Consider the following 24,695-nt stretch of genomic DNA (forward strand, 5'->3'; position numbering starts at 1 on the left):
GTGGGCCGAAGCCAGCCTCACATACACAAGCACTATCACGAAATTAGTGATAAATCTGCGTTTCACAGCAGAATAAGGGCCCTGATTACTTAACGCAAAGGTATCAATGATTGTATTTATAGTATTTATGTATAGAGAATGTCAATCAAAAAATGTGATATACAATTCCCAATACACTTTAGGGCAGAAGCAGGATAATTTTTTACCTATGCATAGTTAATAAATAATTGTAATAAAATAAAGGTGATATTTTGCTTTTCAATATTGACTTTTGATGGATTCCCTGAAGTTCTGAGGTTCCTTGCCCAAAAAGTTTACACCGTATAGTTCGAAAATTGGTGTTGATTGGTTTGAAAGGTTTGAATAATAGGAATCGTAAAACGCACATAACTATTAATATTGATATTTATTTTGAATCCGAGAGACTATTAATAAATAGATTTTCATTAAGAAAATAAATGGAAGATTTTCCGATCTGCTTATTTATTGTTCTCTATTCATTACACTTCACAATTCATTAATTTAAAATAAAAATTAGTATTTTTATCATACTTTCTCATTTGTTCTTGATCTTAATTGCAGTCAATGTATGATTTAACAATTGAGAGAACATATTGTATAGGGTAAACTAGGGTACTACCAAAGTAAGTGTGCCAAATTCCGGCCAGCTTGCAATTTAGGCCATATTTTTTGTTCGTCGAATTTCCATGAATTTTCAGTTTTCGCATACTCTACAGATTATACTATGCAAAAAATAACAAAAAATATCGCATCGACGAACAAGATGATTTGAAAAAGACATTGGTAGAATTCCGGTAGGACAAGGAACTACAAAATGAAGGTGTCAGGAATAGGCCACCAATGCTATGTCCACATTTTGAATCATTTTAAAATGTACTAAAAATAATTTTAGAGAAAATAAAGATGATAAACTGTCTACAAAGTTCCAGGGCACACTCCTTAAGAAGAAGTAATAAAATAATTCAATTTGTATTAAAAATATTATATTTAAAACTTGAGACTTTGGCGCTTGAATGCAACTATGCCGAAATTTGGCACACTTACCCTATTGACTATGATAGTCGATAGATACAAATTTTATTAAAACTGTGTTATGCCCTCTACACATTAGAGCAATTTATGTCTATATTGAAGCAAATTTCCTAGGTTTGTATAGGAAAAACTTTTCTATCTGGACATATGTAAATATGTATCTCTAGTGTGTAGAGGCCATTATGGAAAAGGTTTATGGACATATTAGGCACATTGTAAAAAGACTAGAGTGTATACTTTTAAGGATTTGACAGAACGAATTCGTCTCATTTGGAGATCCTGGGAGTGAATTCTGAAATTCATGAGTTATTCACATGAGAAATTTACATTTCTTAGATCGACTTTTTTGAGAATTTTGTGAAATTTTCATACAAAGTGTCATATGAAACACTCACGGTATCTTAGAATTTACATAATAATTTTTAATAAAGTCTCTTGAAACACTTAGATAAGGCGAACTCATGACCATATCACATATAAGATTAATATTAAGATTAATACTTTCTGAACTGCGAGAATGCCAACAAAGGATAGTAAGTGTTTTATCTTGCCTCTCTCTTGTGTTTCACTCGAAAACTGACCGAAGTTGGTACGCATGGAAAATTGCTCGAATTGCCTGTAATACGATTCAAAAAACAATTAATACGAACAGTAATATCTTACTCGTCGTATTACTCCACTAGAGTGTCCTCTTTCTGACACACGTGATTTTCTACTTGAAATTTTGCATACTATATACCTCTCTTTCCGGATTTTCTTAATATTAATATTAATCTTATATGGGACACCACGGTCAGACTCATAATCTCAGAATGCATAACCTGTCTGAAAAATATTGTGTAATCATTGAAAAATGCACTTTGTGCTGAACACTGACTTTTGAGATTAACTAAATTATTAGCCTTGTGGCGTGCTAAGACAGTAAAAATGGCTGATATAACCTCAAAATTCAGATGTTAGCTTTTAGTAGTTGTGGCAATTTTGAGCTGAAAGGAAATTATTTTATCATCTTTGTCTTTTTCTAACACTTAAATTTTCTCAAAGTAGCATTCGTAGCGAAATTCATTGATTTCAACATAACCTCAAAGCTTCTCTGAGCTTATTTTACTACTGTTAATGTTGGATTTTTAATCATTTTAGGCTGAAATGAATGCATTACTTAAACTAAATGCTATTTTATAAAAGTTGAACGTCATTGAAGTAAAAATAACTAAAAATAAACATGGCTTTTCACATATAACCTCAAATTTTTATGCTTTTACGGATCGTCCTAATGAATTGATTTTGAAAGTACTAAGGTCAAATGAATACACAAAATTATTTTTTTTTATTTTTGATAAATATTGAAATTGGTAAATGTTGTTCTTATTACGTTACAGTGTTAAACGCTATAACTTATTTACCATAAACTCAAAATTGCAAATCCTATCAATTTTCATTTTTATGTTTTGATGATCATTTTAAGCTCAAACATACATGAGATTCTATTTCAATCTTTAATATTATTAAGCGTGGTAAATATAAGTGTGGATAATTCGATCTTTATTATTAATATATAAGAGTTATAATAACATAACCGCGTGTCGTCGGGTATTTAGGTCATTTTGTATTGAACTTTTGCCTCTTAGATCGATTTTTCCCGGTGACACATTTCACTTTTTCCCACGCGAAATCTAGTAAAAAATTTAAGTAACTAAATATTGGAGCAATTTTGTGATCTTGAAAACAAAAAAAATGGTATTATGATAATCACTAAGAAATTATATGTTTTGTTAGAGAAAGATTAATTTCTCAGAGGTTTTTTGGGAGGAAATTCTCATCCTTGAGGACGAATAATAGAATTAATTTCGTTGACTTTTTACCTCATGTTTCTGAAGGTCATGAAAATATCCATAAAATATTATAGTTTATTATTTATTTCTTTAGGACATTTGACTGTGAATAATTCATCAAAAATGAAGTTGGTCATAAACAGAAATGTTTCTCAATTTTGCAAATTTTATTTAGTACAGTTGCTTTTTCAGTAAATTCGTGACAGAAATGCGAGGTTCTTTCATGCAAAGAGAATATTTTTTTTATTAGGGATTCAATTAAAATAATTGCTAATGGAAGTTATTAAATTTTAAAAGAAGAATTGCGCGTGAAATTTAATTTTATTTCAAGAAAATAGAGTTGTAAGTGATTGATGCAGACTCCATAAGTGACTTAATTCTTTGGTAACAGCATTACTCAACATAAAAAAAGCAAACAAAAATAAATAAAATTACTGAAACTGTGGCTGATTTGCAATTCACGGAAATGAAGAATTACCAATTTTCACTGGAACGTACGCTAAATGCGATAAAAAATCAATTGGTTGGAAAGTGTGGGAGATTGGATAAATAAATTGGAATTAAATGAAAATATCGTCGAGGTCATGTAATCGGCAAATTTCACTTTCCCCACATTTAGGGGATTCGTGTTTGGAAAAATGTGCTATTTTTGGCAAGAAATTTTAAGCAAAATTGAATGTAGGGGAGACTGGGGCACATGTAACCATTTTCGATAGATGCGAATTTGAGGTGATTTTCCAAGGACACCGTGATTTTTTGGAAAATCTTTCTTAGCTAATGTTTTACCCTTGGGTATAGGCAATACATCGAAGGTAATGCGGATGCTGGAAAACAATTGAGTTTTCCATAAAAATAAAATTTGTGTCCCTGTGCATTTTTCTCTTTTCACAAAATGCCTGGGGTAGAAGTAACCACTTTCTGGGGAGGATGTAAACACCTTTTTTCCCACCCTTGAAATTAACTTTGCACCACTCTCGATTATTTTAATTACTTAAGAGATATATAAAGACTGTATATTTTTCAAAAAATCACGACACATTTTACAAAGAATAATTAAAATAGCAAAAGAACTAAAAGCATGCATATCAAAGACATTTTTCAATGGATTTTCCCCATATTTTGACATCATGTGACTTTTTATTTAACACAGCGCCACCAATTTTTTTCGTAATCTATGAATTATAGATATTTCGCATGAAGGTCAATTTCCCGCTCTTTTACCTACTCATTTTGTGAAATTGAAATTGCCTGTTTACATCTACCCCAAATGCTGTTTTCTGACCAATTATTAATTCTTTTGAAATAATGAGAATCTCAATTTGTCTAGTAAATCCATAAATATAATCCTGAAAGATGTAGGAAGGAACTGGTATTGCTACATTTTGATTATTTTACACAGTTTTTAATTTCCAGGTGGAAATCCAAATGGCCAAAATAATTGAAATATCAACATTTTCGGGAAAAATGATTTTTATTTTTAAAGTATTAGGATTTTATTGACCAATTCTTCTGTGGACATACATCCCCATGGTATCTATGAATGCTTATGGGTTTTATCCTCTGGAGTCTTAAAATTAATGAAAAAAATCACAGTGTTTACAACTACCCCAGATTACTACTGCCCCAGTTCCCCCTAGTTGGAAATTTTTGTTGATTTAGAACTTCTTACAATTTCAATTCAGTGTTTTTTTTAACTTATTTTCTGACCCTCTTTCCAGCGATGCCACGAGCAAAATATCGGAAATTATTAATGACATGGGAGAAGCCTCAGCACAGGCTCAAGGATTGACCAGGGCAGTGACAACAGCCCAGAAACTCCGCAATTCAGACCACATTGTCTATCTCATGTCGGAGAAGAATGGCAAAAAGTAAGTTATTATTTCTCTTTATCATTAAATTATACAATCCCACAATTAAACCATTTTACTTTATGCTTTTATTGAACCATCAACGCACAACTTTATTTTCTCTCGTGAACAAAAAAAAAAGAGATAGCAAAATTTTCTTAATTTTATTGTATAAATAATTAACAATATATATATTTTTGAGTTGATGACTAATATCTTCCCATCCTGAGAATTTTTGCCCATTTCTTGTCTTGATTATCCCTCACAAACATTGCGTGTGAGATTTTTTTTCTGCTGTTCTTGTTTCGTAACAAAAATTCGCTTTCAATTGCGGGTATTTGCTCGCCTTTTCCATATTATAACATGCCTTTTCCTATTGGATAAAGTTTCAAGGAATATTCTCTCCAGCACAGTATTTTTATTTATTACTCTAACTCGCTTCAGTGATTGAAGATGAGAGGAGTATAATGGTATTATTTGATTTATGAAAGAAATAATTGAATTTAAAATATTGTTAATCGCACGGAAATGTCTTCTTTTTATTTTTTTCACTTTTTAAAAATTTAGCTGGCTGTTTTATAACGGACTAATTCAAATGTGACAGTTGTCAATTTGACATTTTTGTCAAAATGAAAGGTATTCAGTACCGTTTCAGTCTTGGAAGAACACTATAGAGTTCCTTCCTCTTGAAGATTTCGTAAATTCTGGAATGAGTAATAGACAGTTAAAGTTTTATGACACTCAAGCCCTCAGTCCGAGCTTTAACCCTTTAAAGTTGAGTAGGGCATCTGTGTGTCTCCCAAAAACAAAAAACAATTTTTTGACTGTATGTAGACAGTTATTTTGTCCCTTTTGTCATCTAAAGAGTCCGAAAAACTGGTTTTTATTTTTGGGACACCGATGTCTCATTCGGCCTTAACCCTTTAAGGACGATTGGGTCACCGGTGACCCAAAAATGAAATTTTTCCTACGGTCTTCTAAAGTTGTGTTTTTTCCTTAAAAAGTCTGAAAAAGTGATTTTTTCTGACCCCCGATTTTTGGACCTCTCGTCCTTAAAGGGTTAAAGGGTTAACCACATCTTGATACAATTTTCAAAGCTGTCAAAAACGAAGATTTTGAGTTTGGATTTTTTTTTAAAAATCTTGAAGTATGACGAAAGAGGTGAATTTTGTTGACGATAAATCTATTTGCAGATTTTTAATAATAATCCTTTAAAACATTTCTTTAATGTTGATTTTGACATAATCAACATTATGTGCTGCACATGTTACACTTTCCTTTTCTTGATAAAACTACTTTTAAATTTTCTACAATAATCCTTTAAAATATTTTTTTAATATTGATAATGACACAATTTTTTTGACAGCTATCTAAAACCAGAAATATTTGTCACTAAAAATGGGAATGGTTACTCCTTGAATACAAGTCATATACTGAATATCTAAAAAAAAATTAGGTTATGAAACCGTTGTTGCTCAGTCAAATAAGAATTTTCACAGATCCTTTTAGATTTATCCTTATTAGTGAACTATTAAAACTTATTTTGTCAACATTTCTTGATTTTTTTCCAAAAATGAAACAATCTATTAACCAAAAAGATCTTTTAGGCATTATGTAAAAATATTACAGTAGACTCTCGCTCAATCGGCTCTTTCTTAATCGGGCGCAAAATTTTGTTGACAATTTTCAAGTTTGATTTTAAAGCAAAATTGTTCAAATTCGCTGTAGTTCCTCTTGTTTTATCGTGATTCTTTATATTTGATGGCTTTTTGTGGAATTTACAATGATTTTGATGCCCAAATCTCTCGATAATTTGGATGACATTTTGCCCCATATGCCCGATTGAGAGAGAGTCTACTGTACTGTTTTATTATTTGATTTTTTGACAGCTGTCAAGAGTTTATTTTTAAAATGTTTGTTAAAATCTATTTAATATGATAAACACTTTAGTTTTCATACACTTCACAATCTTCTGTAGATTACTGGGAAATGATTTTTTTTGACTATTAATACTGACAATACTGTAAGTTTAGAACTTAAAATCTTTTCTAAAATCATCTTTATTGCAAATTTCGTGAAGAATTCTGCAACTCTTATTGAATTTTCTGTTTTAAGAAATAATCCAGGGATTTAGTTATCTGAAAAAAAAGCACCGTTTTCAGCATATTTTTGCTGAATCGATCAGCGAAAATATACTGACCGGTCAGCAGTTCTGGAACATAAAGTCCTTACCAAATATATAGAAATGGCACTGTCTCGCGAATTTCGTTTTGAGGTTAGCAGAATTCAGTTGAAAATACTTTTTCAGCTGGATTGAAATCGGTTAGCATTTGGTGTTTGCTGGGAAATCTATTTTTAAATACAATTTCAACTGTAGAGTTGATTGTCTGACATATCATTTGACATTGAATCTTTTTTGACAGCTGTCAAATTTGAATTAAAATCCCTTTTGGTAATTTGAATACCCTGCAAAGTATCATAGCTTTCCACCAGCTTTTTTTTTAATTGTTCTTTCCAGAGCAAATTCATAGTAATTTCCTGGTCCCTGCACCTTGCTCTGAAAAAACTTATTACATGACGAAAATGGGCGACAATTATTATTTGTGGTAAAGGAAAGAAAAATGTGGCGTTTTGCCATCTATAATGTAGAAAAATGCTTTTGCATTTTATAAAGCGCACACTGACCGATTTTTTTTGTGAGGTTGTTACCCTCAATTTCCCAGGTGTTCTTCCTTCAAGTTTTCCATTCTTCCTCCCCTAAAACTATTTTCTTCCCCCTCGTTTCATTTTAATGGGCGAAAGTTCTCACGTGACTCAAGCACACTTGGTACATTTTCCCACTTAAAAATTAGTCATAATATTTAGATTCACATTTTATTTTGCTGTTAGAATTATGTTTGAAAAAAAAACTGAATGGCAAAATGTGAGAAAGAGAATTTTACAATGGTTCTAAAAGTGTCTTCTGGAAGTTCAAAAAGTAATAAAAATAAGGAGATTGTATTTAGTAGACGAATTTTCCTGTGAAAAAAAAAGAAAACAACCCCCATGTATAGTTTTTTCCTTTCCTTGGTGAATGGTAATTTGGTAAATGGAATAGTGAAACGCGATTTTCATATTAATTTCACATAATTTACTTAAAACATAGCGTCAATATAATATTATTAAAAATGATTTAATAAATCTCTCTCTCGGTCCAACACACACGATTATATGGCTATTTTGGTTGTTTATGAGTTCACCTATATATTTAACTATTGGTGGTTAAGTTATAAAACATTATTCTAGAGAGGGCAAAATGTGGGCATTCGAGGGTGAAGGACAACGTGCGATAAATGTATAAATTTGAGGTGTATTAGCACAATGTTTTGCAAGAGGAAACATTTTAGCCCCAAAATATTAATAATAATACAATCTACTTATGCATTTTGCAAGGGAATTTCCTCAACCAGAAGTCATGGGTAATAATAAAAAGAAACTAATAAGTGAATGAGGAAAGTGAAGTAATTTTTCACAATATGACTTTTACTGAAGGAAAATTCCATTGCAATATGAGAATGACCAGATTTTTTTTGTCCAACATTCTCTCAATAGGTTTTTCGCGTGTCAAGTCATTTTTCTGACCATAGAATTCTGATTGAGAAATGTTTAGGAAAGTCTCAAAGCACAAAGAAAATGTTCTTAATGTACTAGTTGAAAGCACCTTTGTTATCTCAAGTTTTTCTTTCATTATGTGGGGATAAGAAATTGTTGTTGAAAATTAAATGGTCAAAGAACACGATGATCAATGTCGAAAGTGGAATAATTACTTTCCTTGAAAAGTTTAAGGTTAAAAGGATTTTCGGACTTACAAAATGTTTTGTTCATTCATCTTCATTTTCGAAGATTAAAATTAGAAAGTCAATAAAATTTTGCAATATTTCACTAATAGGGAAAACTGGGGCATCACCGAACACTTGCGATATTTTAATTAAATATTAGACTTCAGAGGACAAGACCTGTTTGAATTCATAGATACTAAAGGGATGTTTGAGCACTTAAGAAATGGTCGCCATAGTCCAAGTAGTTTATAAATAAAAATCACTGTTCGGTGCTACCCCATGATAAGTAGTGCCCCAGTTTCCTCTATAAGAATTTTTAAAATTACAAACCGTTTTTTGTTCTACAAAAAAATTAGAAATCGATACTTTTTCCCAAGGGGGTGACATTAGCACCGAAAAATGCGACCGATTTTAATGTAAATTTTTCCCTGTTTTCGTACACATTTCGCAAGATATCTCCAAAACTACGTAGGTTGCCAATTTGTAGTTTTCGGTTGCCCATTCAATATTAGGTTAGCTTTTATTTTGTATTTATATTTTTTGCTAATTCATTTTACACTGACAGAAAACAGCTAATAAACCCAAAAGTTTTTTCGGCACGCTAGAAACATATGGGAAACAGAAATTGTCATGCCCCTGCTCTTTTCAATGTTTATTTCAATACAGTAATTTTCGAAATTACGAGTTCTTGTCATTAAAAAAAAATGTTTCAAAAGATATTCCTATTTTCGAAAATGAAAAACATTACAGTAAAGTTTCTCAAATCACTTAGGGGGTTTATATAACGTCCCGTTTGACACAGGATAAGAGGGGACTCAGAGTGTTAAGACTTTAATTAACATCCAGCTTTAGACACTATTTTAGGCGTTATCGGTAAGATCTGGATGGTAGGACTTAAAGAACTTCATCAATTTTTTTTACACATTTTTGGACGAACAGAACTTTCAATCCTCAAATTGTGAACAATTAAAAAAAGTAACGGAATCCGTGTGAAGTTCACATATCCTTAATCAAAGAAAATAATTTTAGAGAATTTCATTTTGTAATTTATTGTCAAATAAATAGAGTATATTGAGAAAGTTAATATATTTTGATAATACTGAAGAAGCACCATATAAAATGGTTCTAATCCAAAATCCACGTAAAACCTTCTTTATATAACCTCAAATTTTGCATTTTGAATTCAACAGTCGTTCTTATGTAATCTTCGATGGTAAGTTGAGGAATCCATATCTTGAACTTGTCCATTTTTCGCGTTTTTTTTTCAAAAATAGTTAATTACTAAAAAATGGACTGTGATTAACATTACAGGCTAGAATTTGTTCTAAATTTTTAGTGTGCACAAGTATAACTCAACAGTTATTTATAACCGGTATGACATTTTTTATTGCTTAAATTTTGCAGAATGAGCAATAAAAAGAACACCCTTTTTTATGTGTTGGAATATCTGGGTGCTAAATGGTAAGAGATAGGGACTTGGAACCTTCCGCAGACCCCCCATAAGTTGACCCTGGGACCTTTAATATGTCGCTCATTTTCCCCTACCCCTCCTCTTCCCCTCCAAACCAATGTTTTTTCGGATTAGTCGATAACATGTTGTTCAATTTTTTCAGGGGAAGGGAAGAGGCGGGGTAAAAAGTAGGGACATATTAATGGTCCCAGGGTCAACTTATAGGGAGTCCCCCGAAGGTCCAAACTCTCATTTGTTCCTCAACTTACCATCAAGACTGGACCCCAATTTTAGTCCTGAACATTAAAAATAGTTCTTTATAAGAGGTAATTGTTCATACACAAAACATTTACCAACAAACTTTCCCCTAATCCCATTTTTCCCAAACGTATGACTTATTTCGGAACAAGAATGTTTCCCAAACATACGACTTATTTCGGAACGGAGGGAGTAAATGTTTAATTGAAACAGACTTCAACAGTGATGAAGAATACCCTAATTCGTCCTTCTCGTTCTTCTCTTATCGTGAAATAAAACCAGAAGATGAGCAATGCATTTCAAAGTACAGTAGAGTCTCGCTATAGTCCATATTTGGTTTCAAATTTGACACTTGGGTCGCACTATAGTCCATGTAATTTTTTAAAATTATCAACGATTTTTAGTATTGAAATTGCTCGACGGCTTCCACTTTCTTTGCGATTGTGGTACTTGTCCTCGCTCTCTTCATTATGGATTACAATTATCACAACTACTCAATAAAGTTTGCCAAAAATATTAAAATAATTATGCATGTCGCATACTAAAAAACATAACCTAACTTAAAATCAATGTTTTGAAATCAACGATCGATAAATTGTGGACTATAGAGCGATGGCCTATAGCGAGACTCTACTGTACCTTCAAATTTATAGAAGAAGGTAACATTTTCATAGCTGATCTGTGACCTATTCGTTAAAAATCAGTCTTATTGACATAACCTTGAGTTTCATTAACGTCTAATTCTAAAAATTCTAAACTTTTTTCCTAAAAATTATCATTTTTTAGATAATCATAGAACATTCATCCATAAAAAAGGTTTAAAATTCATTTTTTTTTACTATTTGTTCACTACTATATTTGTTCACAATAAAAATATTTCAGTCCTTTTATGCCTTAAACAGAAATGACCGAAATGACCGTCTCCAGGCGGTCTTTACCTTTTCTCACCTGGCACCCAAACAAAATGAGATAATGAAGAACGGATTGTTTTTTTTTTTTGAGTTTAGTGGACCATTAATTACCCTAGACAAAATTATTTAACTACTTTTTTTGAATATTAAAGAAAATACTGTTAGAGGGTTAATCAGTTTTGTTTTGTAAACATGATTTGTTTGACATTTCGAAATGTAATTGTGTTTCCGAAAAGTTCGAAAATACGTTTACAAAACAAAAGGTACTGTGCGTTGGCCATAAAATTAATTTAATATTTTAATCATATTTAATAAAAAAAAACGGACACACAAAATTTACAACAGCAACTATAAGTGAAAGATCAAAATTAATATAAACATTCAGAAGAAATGTTAGTAAGGCTATGTATAACTGAGGACATTAAGTAATTCTAACTTAATAGGTGTGATATTGGGCCAAATTCTCTAATTCTGCACCCAAAGTGAGGTTTTGTTTATGTTATTGTTTCTGGTAACCTGCAAAATCTGGGCAACACTTTAAGTGAGTAAAAATATGACAATTTCTTATCCGGAAGTAAATTTCATCACAAATTATTCAATTTGAGAGGTAAATAAGGCAATTTAACAAGTTTTCCAAACGATATTAGAGTGTTTTCTGATATCAAAAAAACATCAAAATATAACCGTGTCAAGTCCAACAAAATACAAAATAAATTTTTGAAATATCAAGAATTTATCAATTTGGGGCTCTATAATAATCGTTAGCTACAGGTTTATGCATATTTAAGTCGTTTTCGTGTTGTTTTTTAGCAATTTAACAATATTTTTTCACCCAAAACCTCACATTTTCTATGCCTTGTATCCCCTGAATTCCTGGATATTTCCTGTCCGGGTCACTAATAGGCTGTTCAGGGGGCCACAAAAAACTTGATTAGCTACAAAAACTGCTTTCCGGACAACCTTTTTGCACATAAAACACAAAAATATTCCTGTCACAAATAACCTTAAATTGCTGAAATTTATAAAAAAAATCTGCATCATTTAGTACTTCCGAGGACGTCCTCGGACAAACATGGACAAAAAGCGGACAACTGTAGATTCTGTCTACAGACTTTAAATATAAAGCTCTTTTTTATTTAAACGATGTCAAATTAAATTACCTCTTAATTTTTTTTTTCATTTTAGAAAAGAACAATAGTCTAAAAGTGCTTTAAAAAAAGTGTGATTTTATTATTATTTTACTTTATTTTTAGCTGTTTACATATTATTTTGGTACTTCATCAGCCGGACCCTTAGCAATAGGTGCAGTCTTGCTTCCAAGCCTTAAAAATATATTTTAAAAGGTGGAAAAAATATGGGTCGACCACGGAAACTTTCTGGAGGACAATCCAAATCATCAGTTCCCAAACGTCAGAGAAAAACAAAGCGTCAGGGGGATAGTGACTCCAGTACAGACACGTGCATAGAAGACAAAAATTACAAGGTTTGTTCTTTTGACACTATAATGTAGCATGTAGGGTAGAGTCAGTACTTTTGGCCATCCTTAAGCTTTAATGGCTTCGTAGGATGTGAAGTTTTTTGTCAGACTTAAGTGAATTGTTGTATATTATTATTAATCGTGGTGTGGAGGTATAAAATTTACACATGTCTTGCCCCAATAACGGGCCACGTCAATGGCAAGAAGGGTTGCCGACATCAAGTCCTCTACTCTGCTAGAAGCAGGAGACAACAGACAAACACACAAGTGTGGGGTAATTTGAATTACCCCACAGTCATAAAGAACGTCACACTCCGAGAAGCCCCATTGCCGCCTGTTGTAATTGTTGTATAAAGATACTTTTTAAAGCAATATCTAGCTACATATGTAGGATACGTCTCGAGAATTTTAGTGAATCTCATTGGAAAAAGATGCATTTTCACCAATTATTTTCAATACTTTTAGCCACTTGTTCTAAAATTAATTTTAAATAATTGATAAATGTTATAATCTGTTAGAATATTAGAGTACAACATATTCTAAGTGTTGAACTACTTATTCTTGAATGCCTTAAATTGGTTGTTTTATCTCAGGTGGCCAAAAAGTGCTTACATGGCGAAAATGGGCTGACTCCTTTACCTTAATTCTTTCCGGACCGCAGCATATGCTGCAAGCCAATTTCACCTTTTTTTAATCAAAAATATCTGCGCTCAGGAACTAATTGAGGTCCTACAAAAATATCTTACATTTGAACATCTTTATAGTTTGTAATCATCCACAAGAATAGGATTTTTATCAATTCTGAATAATTAAAAAAAACATTGTTTTTCACTGAACCATTCATATGCTGCTTTGGGTACTCAGAGTCCCAAAAAAGATGAAAGAGTTATTATATAAATTCATACTTTGTAGGGGCATGCTACGCAGGCACAAAGAGAAAGACTTCTGCTTGAGATGGAAAAAGACTTCTGTTTGTTCAATGGAGAATATCATAATATGTCAGAAGACAAACAAGAGGAGAAGAATAATGCTTGGAATATGCTGGCTCGTGAATTAAATGCGATGGAAAAATATAAGCCACCCAAAACAAGTCAAGAATGGATCAAAACCTGGAAGGGAATGCAAAGTCACGCAAAAAAAGCTGCAACTAAGATTAAGAAAGATGTAGACGAAACAGGGGGTGGTCCTGGGAGCGGAGCTCAACTGACTAGTAGACAAGAGCGTATCATAGCTCTGATTGCTCCTCGCGTAAGAGGCATTTTACAAAAAGGTGCAAATTGTTCGACAGTGTTGGGGGCAGTGCACGATCATAAATATGCTAATTTAAGCAAGGTAAAACTTAAATTTTAATTAATGTTTGCGCATTTAAATTCGGCTATGTTTAAAGGCATGTTTATTTTCTTATAGATGATTCATGATCGAATTGCAGATGCGCAAATAGAAAGCGATAGCAGCAATTTTTCATATAATTCTTCAGACGAAGAAAATTCAATTTCGGACAACTCTGTTCCGAATGAAATTCCTGCTAATCAATCGTTAAATACTGCGTTTCCGGCGTTTCCAAAGACAGCAAAAATTAATAGAGTAGAGAATAAGGCATCAGGTCCTTCTTATGCTAATCCCACTCCTGGCCCATCTTTTGCGAATACTGCAGCAGATCATTATGCTAATCCCACTCCTGGCCCGTCTTTTGCGAATACTGCAGCAGATCATTATGCTAATCCCACTCCTGGCCCGTCTTTTGCGAATACTGCAGCAGATCATTATGCTAATCCCACTCCTGGCCCGTCTTTTGCGAATACTGCAGCAGATCATTATGCTAATCCCACTCCTGGCCCGTCTTTTGCGAATACTGCAGCAGATCATTATGTGAATCCCACTCCAGGCTCTTCTAGCTGTAAGACTGCAACAAAACCTTCTTGTGTGGCTCCTATTCCAGGTTCTTCTAATGTAAAAACTATATCCAGTCGTACTTTGTCCTGTAGTGGATCATATAATGGTCAAAAGTCTGTGATTAAAAGAAATCAACAATATGGCAAAACGAGGTCTCCCTTTGGCAATACATCGAGCCGCGTCACAAAAATGACTACGAATAATAATGAACCAAGGATTTCCTTTGCCTTCTCAGGCGGAAATGATAAGAGATCTGATCCTTGCACTGCTAGTAAAGTTACTTCCCCGACTAAAGAGGTATGATAAGTAAAGTGTGTATTACTGTTTTTATACTTTATAAAAGTCAATTCAGTTAATTTTAATGTTTCATCATAACATAATTTTCTTTTATAGTTCAATATTGCGTACATTTTAGAATTTTGTATTTCCTACATTTTCTGACAAATAATTTTTTCTAAACCTCTATAGGAATATAAACAACGTTGTCAGGCTTTGGAAAAAGAAAATAAAATATTGAAGAATCGCATTGAAACCTTGGAAAAGCGAGGAGGCGTTCATTTTCATTTTTCATTCAACCAAACCTGAATATCCGAAAGAGACTTATGCGTTTTCTATGGGCCAGTTATGACATTTTGTTTTGTTTCAGTGAATTTCTAAAAATGAACTTTCTGCTTTGTAATAAAAACAAACATTTTGGAAATTGAATTATAAAAAAAGAAATGGAAGTAATAGTAGAGAAATATAATTTTTTTTTGAATTCTTGTTTTTTTTTATGTGAAATGGAGATCTATTCAAGATGAGGATTCATCATATTTACAATCCGGCGCTGCACAATTCGTCCCATACTGCACACATCCATAGCCATACGAGCATTTGCAGTATCTGGAATTTCAGAGTCGTTTCCGTACATTGTTGCATCTACTCGTGGTAGACTAGCAATTACGCTTAAGTTGTGTAGGACACAGCACGATGCCACAATGTAGCTTGCTATTTCTGGATTATATCGCAGAGCTCGTTCTTTTCCGTTAAGACAGCGATAACGATTTTTTAAGATTCCAAAGGTGCGTTCAATGGAAAGACGCGCGGTCCTATGCCATTTATTGTAAGCCTTTTCTTGACGACTTAGATTTCCTCTTAATGGTGTGAGCAACCAAGGTGTGAGACCGTAAGCCTTATCTCCTGAAAAGACAGAATATAGTGATGTTGTTTAGTTATCGCAATATACAGGAGCGGATATGTTCAATATTTGGGACAGGTTGCATGTAAGCACTAATGTTCTAAGTTTGCAGTGCAATACAGCAGACTATATTGCAATAGTACATGAGATGTTTTATTTAAGTATGTAATTCTGACTGTTACATCTCAACCCTTATAATTTCCTTATTTCTCGGGTTCTGCTCATGGTTCTCATATCATTGCTAAACGAGATTGTAAAGAATTGCTCATACTACATCTTCAGTAAAGCAATTTTAATAAAAAAAAAATTCAAAATTGAATGGATTTTATGTTCTAAATCTTCTAAGCAATTTGAATATTTGAACGTAATATAAATATATTGTTCATTGTAAATTCAGAGAAAATTTCATAGTTTTAATAATTTTAATCAATTTATTTTTAGTGTCTAACTTTATTCCGAAAGTGCCTAAAATTACAAGCTCTCTCAAATAATGAGCATTAAATCTACGCTTATAAAATAAACCACATTAAAATACCTTTTATACTTACCCAACAAAAATGTGTCATTTTGTGAGCTGTAACACTTCCTTTCTAAATAAGTGTTCAGATCGCTCATTCTCCAAATATGAGAATCATGAGCAGAACCTGGGAAATTGGCGTTAAGGGCTGAGATGTAACAGTCAGAATCACATACCTAAATAAAACATCTCATTAATTATAATTTGAGCAAATCATATAATATTTTTACGTACCATCATCACATTCAAAGAATAGTATCTCTTTCTGTTGAAAAAAGAATGAGCCGAAGCTCTATTCAAACCAGAAAGCCGGATATGTGTACCATCAATAACGCCAATAACGCCATAAATCCCGTATTTCTCCTGAAAACTAAGTTGGAAAACATTAACATGCTTATAAATTTACTAAATAAAAGAAAATAAATACCCCGCTTTGGTTCGCTCAGCACTGGCTCTCGTGTTTGGGAAAGTGATATATTTGTTGAGCAAATTGTGAGCAATTAACTGACTGATTTCCCTGATGATCCTGCTAACAGAGGCCTGACTCAAGCATGTAAGAAAATCTTGACCCACGCGCTTTTGGTAACTCCCAGAGCAATAAAAGTTTAATGCTACGAGAACCTTCAGGTTTAGCGGGATCTTCGTGTTACGGTCTGCTTGTCTTACATGTGGAGTAAGATCCTCTATGAGTAGTCGCACTAATGGTTTGGTAAGGCCAAATAAGCGCTGGAAGCTTCAAGTTAAGTTTTATGATATAGAGAAAGTATGGCTTTTAAAATCGATATAAATTGATCTTCGAATTTTTCAAACTCCAGCTGTGATTGGGAGGTTATATGTATCGCAATGTAGCAATAACAAAATTATTTATCATATTTACTTTGCATCAGACAATTCAAATGCTTTGGCAGTCAGTCGAAGATATTTTCTGGCCTTTCTATAACCTCGATGTAATTCATCCATTGCTTCGATAAATGTCCTCAGAAAGAAAAAATAAATATGTTGAGTTTATATCGTGGATTATCCGGCTTCTGAAGTACCAAAAATAGCTAAAATAAATAAATAAAAGACACTCATATATTTTAAAACACTTTTTGACTGAAATAAAAAAAAGAGGTAATTTAATTTGACATCGTTTAAATAAAAAAGAGCTTTATATTTAAAGTCTGTAGACAGAATCTACAGTTGTCCGCTTTTTGTCCATGTTTGTCCGAGGACGTCCTCGGAAGTACTAAATGATGCAGATTTTTTTATAAATTTCAGCAACTTAAGGTTATTTGTGACAGGAATATTTTTGTGTTTTATGTGCAAAAAGGTTGTCCGGAAAGCAGTTTTTGTAGCTAATCAAGTTTTTTGTGGCCCCCTGAACAGCCTATTAGTGACCCGGACAGGAAATATCCAGGAATTCAGGGGATACAAGGCATAGAAAATGTGAGGTTTTGGGTGAAAAAATATTGTTAAATTGCTAAAAAACAACACGAAAACGACTTAAATATGCATAAAACTGTAGCTAACGATTATTATAGAGCCCCAAATTGATAAATTCTTGATATTTCAAAAATTTATTTTGTATTTTGTTGGACTTGACACGGTTATATTTTGATGTTTTTTTGATATCAGAAAACACTCTAATATCGTTTGGAAAACTTGTTAAATTGCCTTATTTACCTCTCAAATTGAATAATTTGTGATAAAATTTACTTCCGGATAAGAAATTGTCATATTTTTACTCACTTAAAGTGTTGCCCAGATTTTGCAGGTTACCAGAAACAATAACATAAACAAAACCTCACTTTGGGTGCAGAATTAGAGAATTTGGCCCATTATCGCAGTATAAATGCGATTTATGACCGTCTTGAGATGGTCTTACCTGATAAAGGGTTAGGAGTTTTAAACATAATTATAAGAAAGTCTATGCATATTCAGAAGCAATAATCATGTGAACTAATAGTCAGTAGCGCCGACTATATTTCACAGAACAAAATAAGGTGGAAATGATAATTATGTTGCTATAAATTCACTTCCTGAACATTAAAAGTATCTGAAATAAAATTTGACTAAGATTTTCTTAATGTGCAAACGAAATGCAATATCGGTTATCCCGAAAAGCTGTTTGTCTCTGTAGGTTAAAGTAGTTAAATATCGTGCTGTATAGGAAAATTTCGCTTTTTATGCTATCAAATCACAGAGCTTGGCTTGAGAAGTAGTTATGTTATTCTAAATGCACCCTACTTCCTACTTACCATGTGTATTGGATAATAACTTTAAGTGGTTCATTCCTGAAGTAAAATTAACTTGGCGTTTGTTATAATCCCCCTAGTGTGTCTCGACTAAAATGGAATGTATAATACACTTTTTATTCTCCTTCTAAACGGTTTTAGGTTACAGGAAAGAATATCCAACTAAAATTCAAATAATAAAATAACTGGAATTTAAAAATAACATTTCTGTTACGAAAATTTGAGAATGATTTTCCTGTCACCGTTCTCAATCTTGTTTTCAATGGTTTAAGAAAACATTTTATATTTTTTAATGCTTAATTTTTACATTATTTTCTCTTTATTTTATGTACCAAAACTACGTCGAAACTAAACGAGGTCCTTTAGACGAGAAAACTTGTATTTAATCTTGACAATATCGATTAAAGGATAAATTTTATTTTTATTGAGATCTGTCTGAAAGATTTGCATCCAAACTGCGGAAGTTGTACTAAAAAAAAAATCAAGGTTTTAGTGAAAATTCCTTAGCCTGTTTTCCTCCTTCGCTAAAAGTCCTGCTAGTAAAATTTTTCCTATGGGGTGATGAAAAATGTAGTTTTGTCGGCCAAAATACTCCCTCCTCATGATGATTTCAATCTCTGTATGTGACTCTTTTCCACGAGGTATTCGAGTAATAAAAGAATAAGACTTATATGCGCAGGGAAATGGAGAAAATTGTGGGTTTTCCACAGTCTGGTGGTGTGTTTTTTTTATATAAGAAATGATTTTTCTTGTAGTGGCGTCGTGACGGGATTGCTTAAGGTGGGCGTCAAATCCTTATATGTATTCGATGCTGATGGTGAGACGCACAAGGTGAACGCGCCCTGTGTCCTCGACTTCTACATTCATGAGTCGCGACAGCGAGCTGGTCTCGGGAAGGTTCTCTTTCAGTATATGTTGGACCAGGAGAATTATCAGCCACAGCAGTTGGCCATTGATCGTCCGTCGGACAAGTTGGTGGGTTTCCTGAGGAAGCACTACCGTCTCATCCAGACAATTCCACAGATGAATAATTTTGTTGTCTACGAAGGATTCTTCGATCACAATCAATCAAGAGATAATTCTTCCATGGAAAGTGCTGAACTTCATTTCACCAACAGGTGAGAGATTCTTTTTTTTTTCTGCAAAAAGCAAAAACTTTCTGCCTTATTCTTTGATGCTTCTTTTCTGTGCTTTCGTCGCGACATTATTATGCGCAACACTAATTGATCAATATTGAGTTGAAGAAAGCTTAATTGAATCAAATTAATATGTTAACGGCGCGATGTGATTAATTTTGTGCTTCAATCATCTCTATCTTCAATGTATCTCACTTTCATTACTGACCAGTCCTAACACATCACTCTTTGGGCCACAATTCAAATCCAACACGGCTGAATTGAGGGGTCAACAGCCCAATGGGAAGTCACCCTTGCCCACAATGCCAACAATTGGCAATCTGCAAAATGCACCAGTTGGACGATATGCCGCCCAGAGGCCACGATGTAGCATGGCTGAGGTAAGTTTCTTCATTTTCGCGCTTTCTTGCATTTTGACTAACAATTATTCCATATATACTGAGAATTTTCACTAACAATGAGAATGAAAACATCTGAAAGACTGTGATAATTCAGGGCAGTGATTGAATGTGAAGATTTCCCATCAATAAATTTTCTATGACTTGAATTCATCTAGAAATTTATGGCTGAGAAATTTTATTAAGAAATTGCTTTGCTAAAATGTGAAAGAATTAACAAAGTGAATTTGAAATCTTGCGGATTTTTAAAGCGTAAGAAAGTTTTTGTGAGGTTATGAATCGAAATGAAAAGTGAGGTTATTTTATGCTACAAGTTTTAAATTAGAGCATAAATGGAACTTTATGAGAGTGTTCTAAAATGAGTGAAGTTAAGATATTGAAATTATAGATCGAATTATTTCATACCTCGTTTTCTTATCTGTCTAATAGGTTAGTTAAAAATGTTAGGTTATGTTTAAAAATAACCTTAAAATAGAGAAACCTATAAAATTCTGTATAGTAGACTCTCTGTCAATTGGGCATTTGGGGCAAAATGTCATCCGGTTTATCGATAGATTTGGGCGTCAAAGTCTTTGCAAATTCCACAAAAAGCGCTCAATTATAAAGAATCACAATAAAATAGGAAGAACTACAGCGAATTTGAGCAAATTAGCTTCATAATTAAACGCGAAAATTGTCAACAAAATTTCTCGCCCGATTGAAAAAAAAGCCGATTGAGCGAGAGTCTACCGTATACTAACATCTCCAGTTAATGTAAGGTTAATTGTTGCTAGTAACAACAACAATGGTGTAACAAAGTTGTAGGACATAGGGTAAGTGTGCCTAATTCCGGCCAGCTTGCAATTTCGGCCACCTTTTTGTTCCTCGAATTTCCATGAACTTTTAGATTTTACGTACTCTAAAGATTATACAATGCAAAAGAATAACAAAAAATGTAGCTACGACAAACTAGATGACGTGAAAAATATATTGGAAGAATTCCCGAAGGGCAAGGAACTTTTTTTATTCATTTCAAAATGTATTAAAAATGATTTTAGAGTAAATAAAGACGGTAAACTCTTTACAAGATTCCACGCAACACTCTTTCAGGAGAAAGAATAAAAAAAATCAATTTGTATCTAAAATATTATATTTCAAACTTGAGACTTTGATGATTGCATGCAACTATGCCGAAATTTAGCACACTTATCCTAAGAAGTTGTAGGACATACAACTACTTGAAAAATATACGAAAATGAGGAAAACACCAACGCTTTGTGGGAAGTCGAGAAAGGAGACTTAATAAGGGGCTGTGTTAAAGTCCTTAATTAAGTAGTTTGCATTAAGGGAATGGAATGTATTTTCACCAAGTGCTAAATTAAGGACTTTCGACTAAGCACTTTTTAAGGAGTTACTAAATACTTACAAAACAAACATTTTTAAGTTCTCATATTTTCTTATCTCTAAAAAAAAACTAAGAAACAAATATTTTTGTCTACCATCTCTGTTAGGTTGTCCGAGCATGTACTTTTTTTCGGTAGCTGCAACTGTTGCTGGACGGAACTGATGTTTTCCTCAAATTCCTCTGAAATATTTCAGATGCATTTTGAACAAAAATTAGTCGGACAATCGGTAAAGAAATATAATATGAAATATTTTGTAAAATGCAGACTTCCAGGAAGTGAATTTATGGGACTCAAGGGAAGGTACACATTTTCGCTTTCCGGATTATACGCTGGAGACACTAGAAATTTAGGATCTGGGTAACTTATACTCTTGGATCACGCGCTAAAGGGAGGATTTCATAGAATATTGCTGTAATGTTGGAAATTTACGCTTCCGTGTCGCAAGTTTAGGGCATAAAAAGAAAGATTTAACAGGTGAAAGAGTGCGATAATGCCATTCTGGGTCTCGTTCTCGGATTCCACTTATGGAATAAAATATTGTATGGCTAGAATTTGTTTTCTTTTTTGTAATAAAAATTGCTTAAAACAAACAAAAGACTAAAAATAATGTTGTTTGGTTCCAAGAAATTTTCAGGTTTTGACATTAAATATCTAAACAGATTTTTATAGGTTATGTTCAGAGTAACCTCACATTGCTAACCTCTTATCTGATTAAGAGAATTAAAGTTTATCACCTTTAAAATACCTTTAAAATCTTTCAAGTACTGAAACATTTTTTTGGTAATTTTCTCGCTTAATTAGAAAAAAAATTGAGAACTAATTTTGTTCGTCTGTCGATTTGGCATAAGAGATTTAAGAATTTAAGCTGTCTCCCCATAATTGTATTTCAAGCAGCTAATGGCAGTTAACTACTTTCTTTCTTAGTTAAGCACAATATCGATTTCTTTAAATTATTAACAGACACATTTTTCATGAAAAGCTAATTTTAATTTGTGAATGGAGACTCCAAAATATTTAAGGTTATGTTCTGGTAAAAGTTTTTGTCACTTTCTCGTTAAGAGTTTGTTAAAAAGATGTTTTTCCTTTAAAAATATGAGAAAAGTTTAGTCAAATTAGGAAACCACTTCCATTTAACAAAAATTTAAAATTCCAATTGCGTTAATTTAATGAGTTTAAATTGACGTTCATGAGCAAATCCATGCACTGTTCTTGCATTTTTATTTTAAATTCCATGTCAAAGTCACTTTTTCTTTAAAATTTACTAAAAGCGCCTCTTACGGCAATCATACGTACTTTTTATATTAAATAAAATTAAAGATAATTGTAAAACCTTTAAAAAACAATAAATTTTATCCAAAATTTATAATTAATTTCTTAAATATACCAAATATAGTTTTAAAAATTCAGTGGCTGAATAAATAAAAAGTCAGCAAGGGAACTGTAAGTGATAGATCGGCTACTCGGCGCCGATTAATCTATGTTCGGTTGACCGCGCCAAATAGTCTCCTTGATTGACTGATCTGCTCTCAATGTGAATCGTAAATGGAAGACGTAAATTTACACCCTAAAAATTCATTTTTCTTCAATATTTTTTTCTTGAATAAAATTTATTAATGCGTAATGTAATTTTCTTGACATTTTCAAAACAGTTTCTAGAATATTATAAGTGTTCATTTTTAACACGATATAGAAAAAAATCCACAAATTGCGCTTTGAGGAAAATTCAATGTGAAGAGTTTTTCGTGCATGAACTTCATGTTTGGAACTAAAGAAGGAAATTGTCTTGGATGATTTATTAGGTGCTAATGGAAATATCCCTCTGAATTTCCTTGTCTTTCACTGACTTTTTCTGAACTTTGGAGGAAAATTGTCTGCTAAATAGAGCATTTCCGCAGCAAAATACAATCTGTTAGAATTTTCTATTTTCCTTTTCTTAACTCTTTACCTGAGAGAAAAGAAAAGGAAGAGAAGAAGAAAAAATAGATGAGATGATTGTGTGGTGTTTGGTGAATTCGTGTGCCCGGCAATTGAATTTGCATAAATTGACATTGAAATTCCTCGGAATAAATTTGTTGGTGGGGAAAATATGAAAAATATCTTGGTGGAGTCCATATGGAAGAATCCACTATAGACAATATCGTATTGTTTTTCTTTTTTTTTTTTTAAATTCAATTTTGACGCGTGGTGTTGCAACAAAATTCAAAATAGAATGAGTCACGTAAAGTGTCTGGGCAAGGTTGAATTCTTGCGATGTTTCCAACATATTTTACACTTTTTTTATGCTACTGCAAAAATTTATTTTCCAACAGTTGGGAAATGATCTAATTCTGCGGGTGACATATTATGGGGTGGAAAATGACCAGAAGAGACTAAAAGGAGGACACATATTCTTAAGAAGGGGTAAGAATTGGGATTTTTGTGTCACACCAAAATGGAAATGAGTTTCGATCGTCTTTTCTGCAGAAAAAAAAGAAATAGAAAGTGAATTTTTCCTTTTGTGCTTCGCAGAGAAGCCTAAAAATAGTCAATTGCATTTTTCCATAGGGGGTAGTCATAATACCCCCTACATACCTTTCAGATTAGAAAAAAATTCATGAAATCATAATCAAAATCTCTGTACAACTGTTTCATACTTGAATATAAATTGACTTTATATGACGCTAAAAAAAAGAAAAATATTTCTTATAAAGGAGTGAATTAGAAAACAATTTGTTGTTAAAAACGTTTCAATGTTTTTAATTTTAGCATGCAGATTTTTTTAAATTAATTTTTAAAAAGAAATTAGTGGGGTTTCAGTCGATGAAATTAGCAGTCACTTTTTAACGCATAAAAAATCATAAGGGTCTTTGCCTTATTCGCAATAGGATTTTGTAGATGAGCATCAAAATTTTCAAATTTAAAAGGTTTTTCATAAATCTAGTTTTACCAATTTTGAATTGAGTAATCTAAATCTAAAGCCACTGATATATTAGGCATTAAATTTACACACAATTTGTCTACAAGACATTTAAAAAAGCAATATTATTATACCAAATAGTTTGTTAGTTTTCTCGAAAAAAAAAACACTTATTTATAAAAAAAAATCAACTTATGGATGGGTGTGGAAATCCCATGTCACTGTTTCTGTAGTTTTTATAAAAAAGAGCAAAAAATAGGGAATTGTGCGAATGATCAAATTAACTGAGTTAAAATAACTGAGCTAAAGGAATACTGCGAATGTACGGACTGTGAATGTACAGAGAAATCTGAACGAAAAACAGCCGGAGGAATAAATAAGTAAAACAAGCGAATCGAACAATGGGTGAA

General features: G+C 32.5%; 2 protein-coding genes across 3 annotated transcripts in view; one reads left to right on the top strand and one right to left on the bottom strand.

Moving 5' to 3' along the window:
* Nucleotides 1-24,695, top strand: part of LOC129802401 (alpha-tubulin N-acetyltransferase) — a 65,052-nt gene that overhangs the window by 32,846 nt on the left and 7,511 nt on the right. For both annotated transcript variants that reach the window (XM_055848178.1, XM_055848179.1), the window contains exons 3-5: nucleotides 4,604-4,753; nucleotides 19,226-19,588; nucleotides 19,818-19,986. In XM_055848178.1, coding sequence (XP_055704153.1) covers nucleotides 4,604-4,753; nucleotides 19,226-19,588; nucleotides 19,818-19,986 — 682 coding nt within the window. The remainder of the gene's footprint in view (nucleotides 1-4,603; nucleotides 4,754-19,225; nucleotides 19,589-19,817; nucleotides 19,987-24,695) is intronic.
* On the bottom strand, nucleotides 15,030-17,323 carry LOC129802405 (putative nuclease HARBI1). Its single transcript, XM_055848184.1, has 5 exons — nucleotides 17,111-17,323; nucleotides 16,661-16,966; nucleotides 16,468-16,603; nucleotides 16,265-16,409; nucleotides 15,030-15,718 (listed from the first exon to the last, which is right to left on the bottom strand). Exons 1-5 carry the CDS (start codon nucleotides 17,191-17,193, stop codon nucleotides 15,327-15,329), a joined length of 1,062 nt encoding a protein of 353 aa, XP_055704159.1. The 5' UTR covers nucleotides 17,194-17,323; the 3' UTR covers nucleotides 15,030-15,326.

The sequence above is a fragment of the Phlebotomus papatasi genome, chromosome 2, assembly GCF_024763615.1.
Source record: "Phlebotomus papatasi isolate M1 chromosome 2, Ppap_2.1, whole genome shotgun sequence".
Classification (NCBI taxonomy): Eukaryota; Metazoa; Arthropoda; class Insecta; order Diptera; family Psychodidae; genus Phlebotomus; species Phlebotomus papatasi.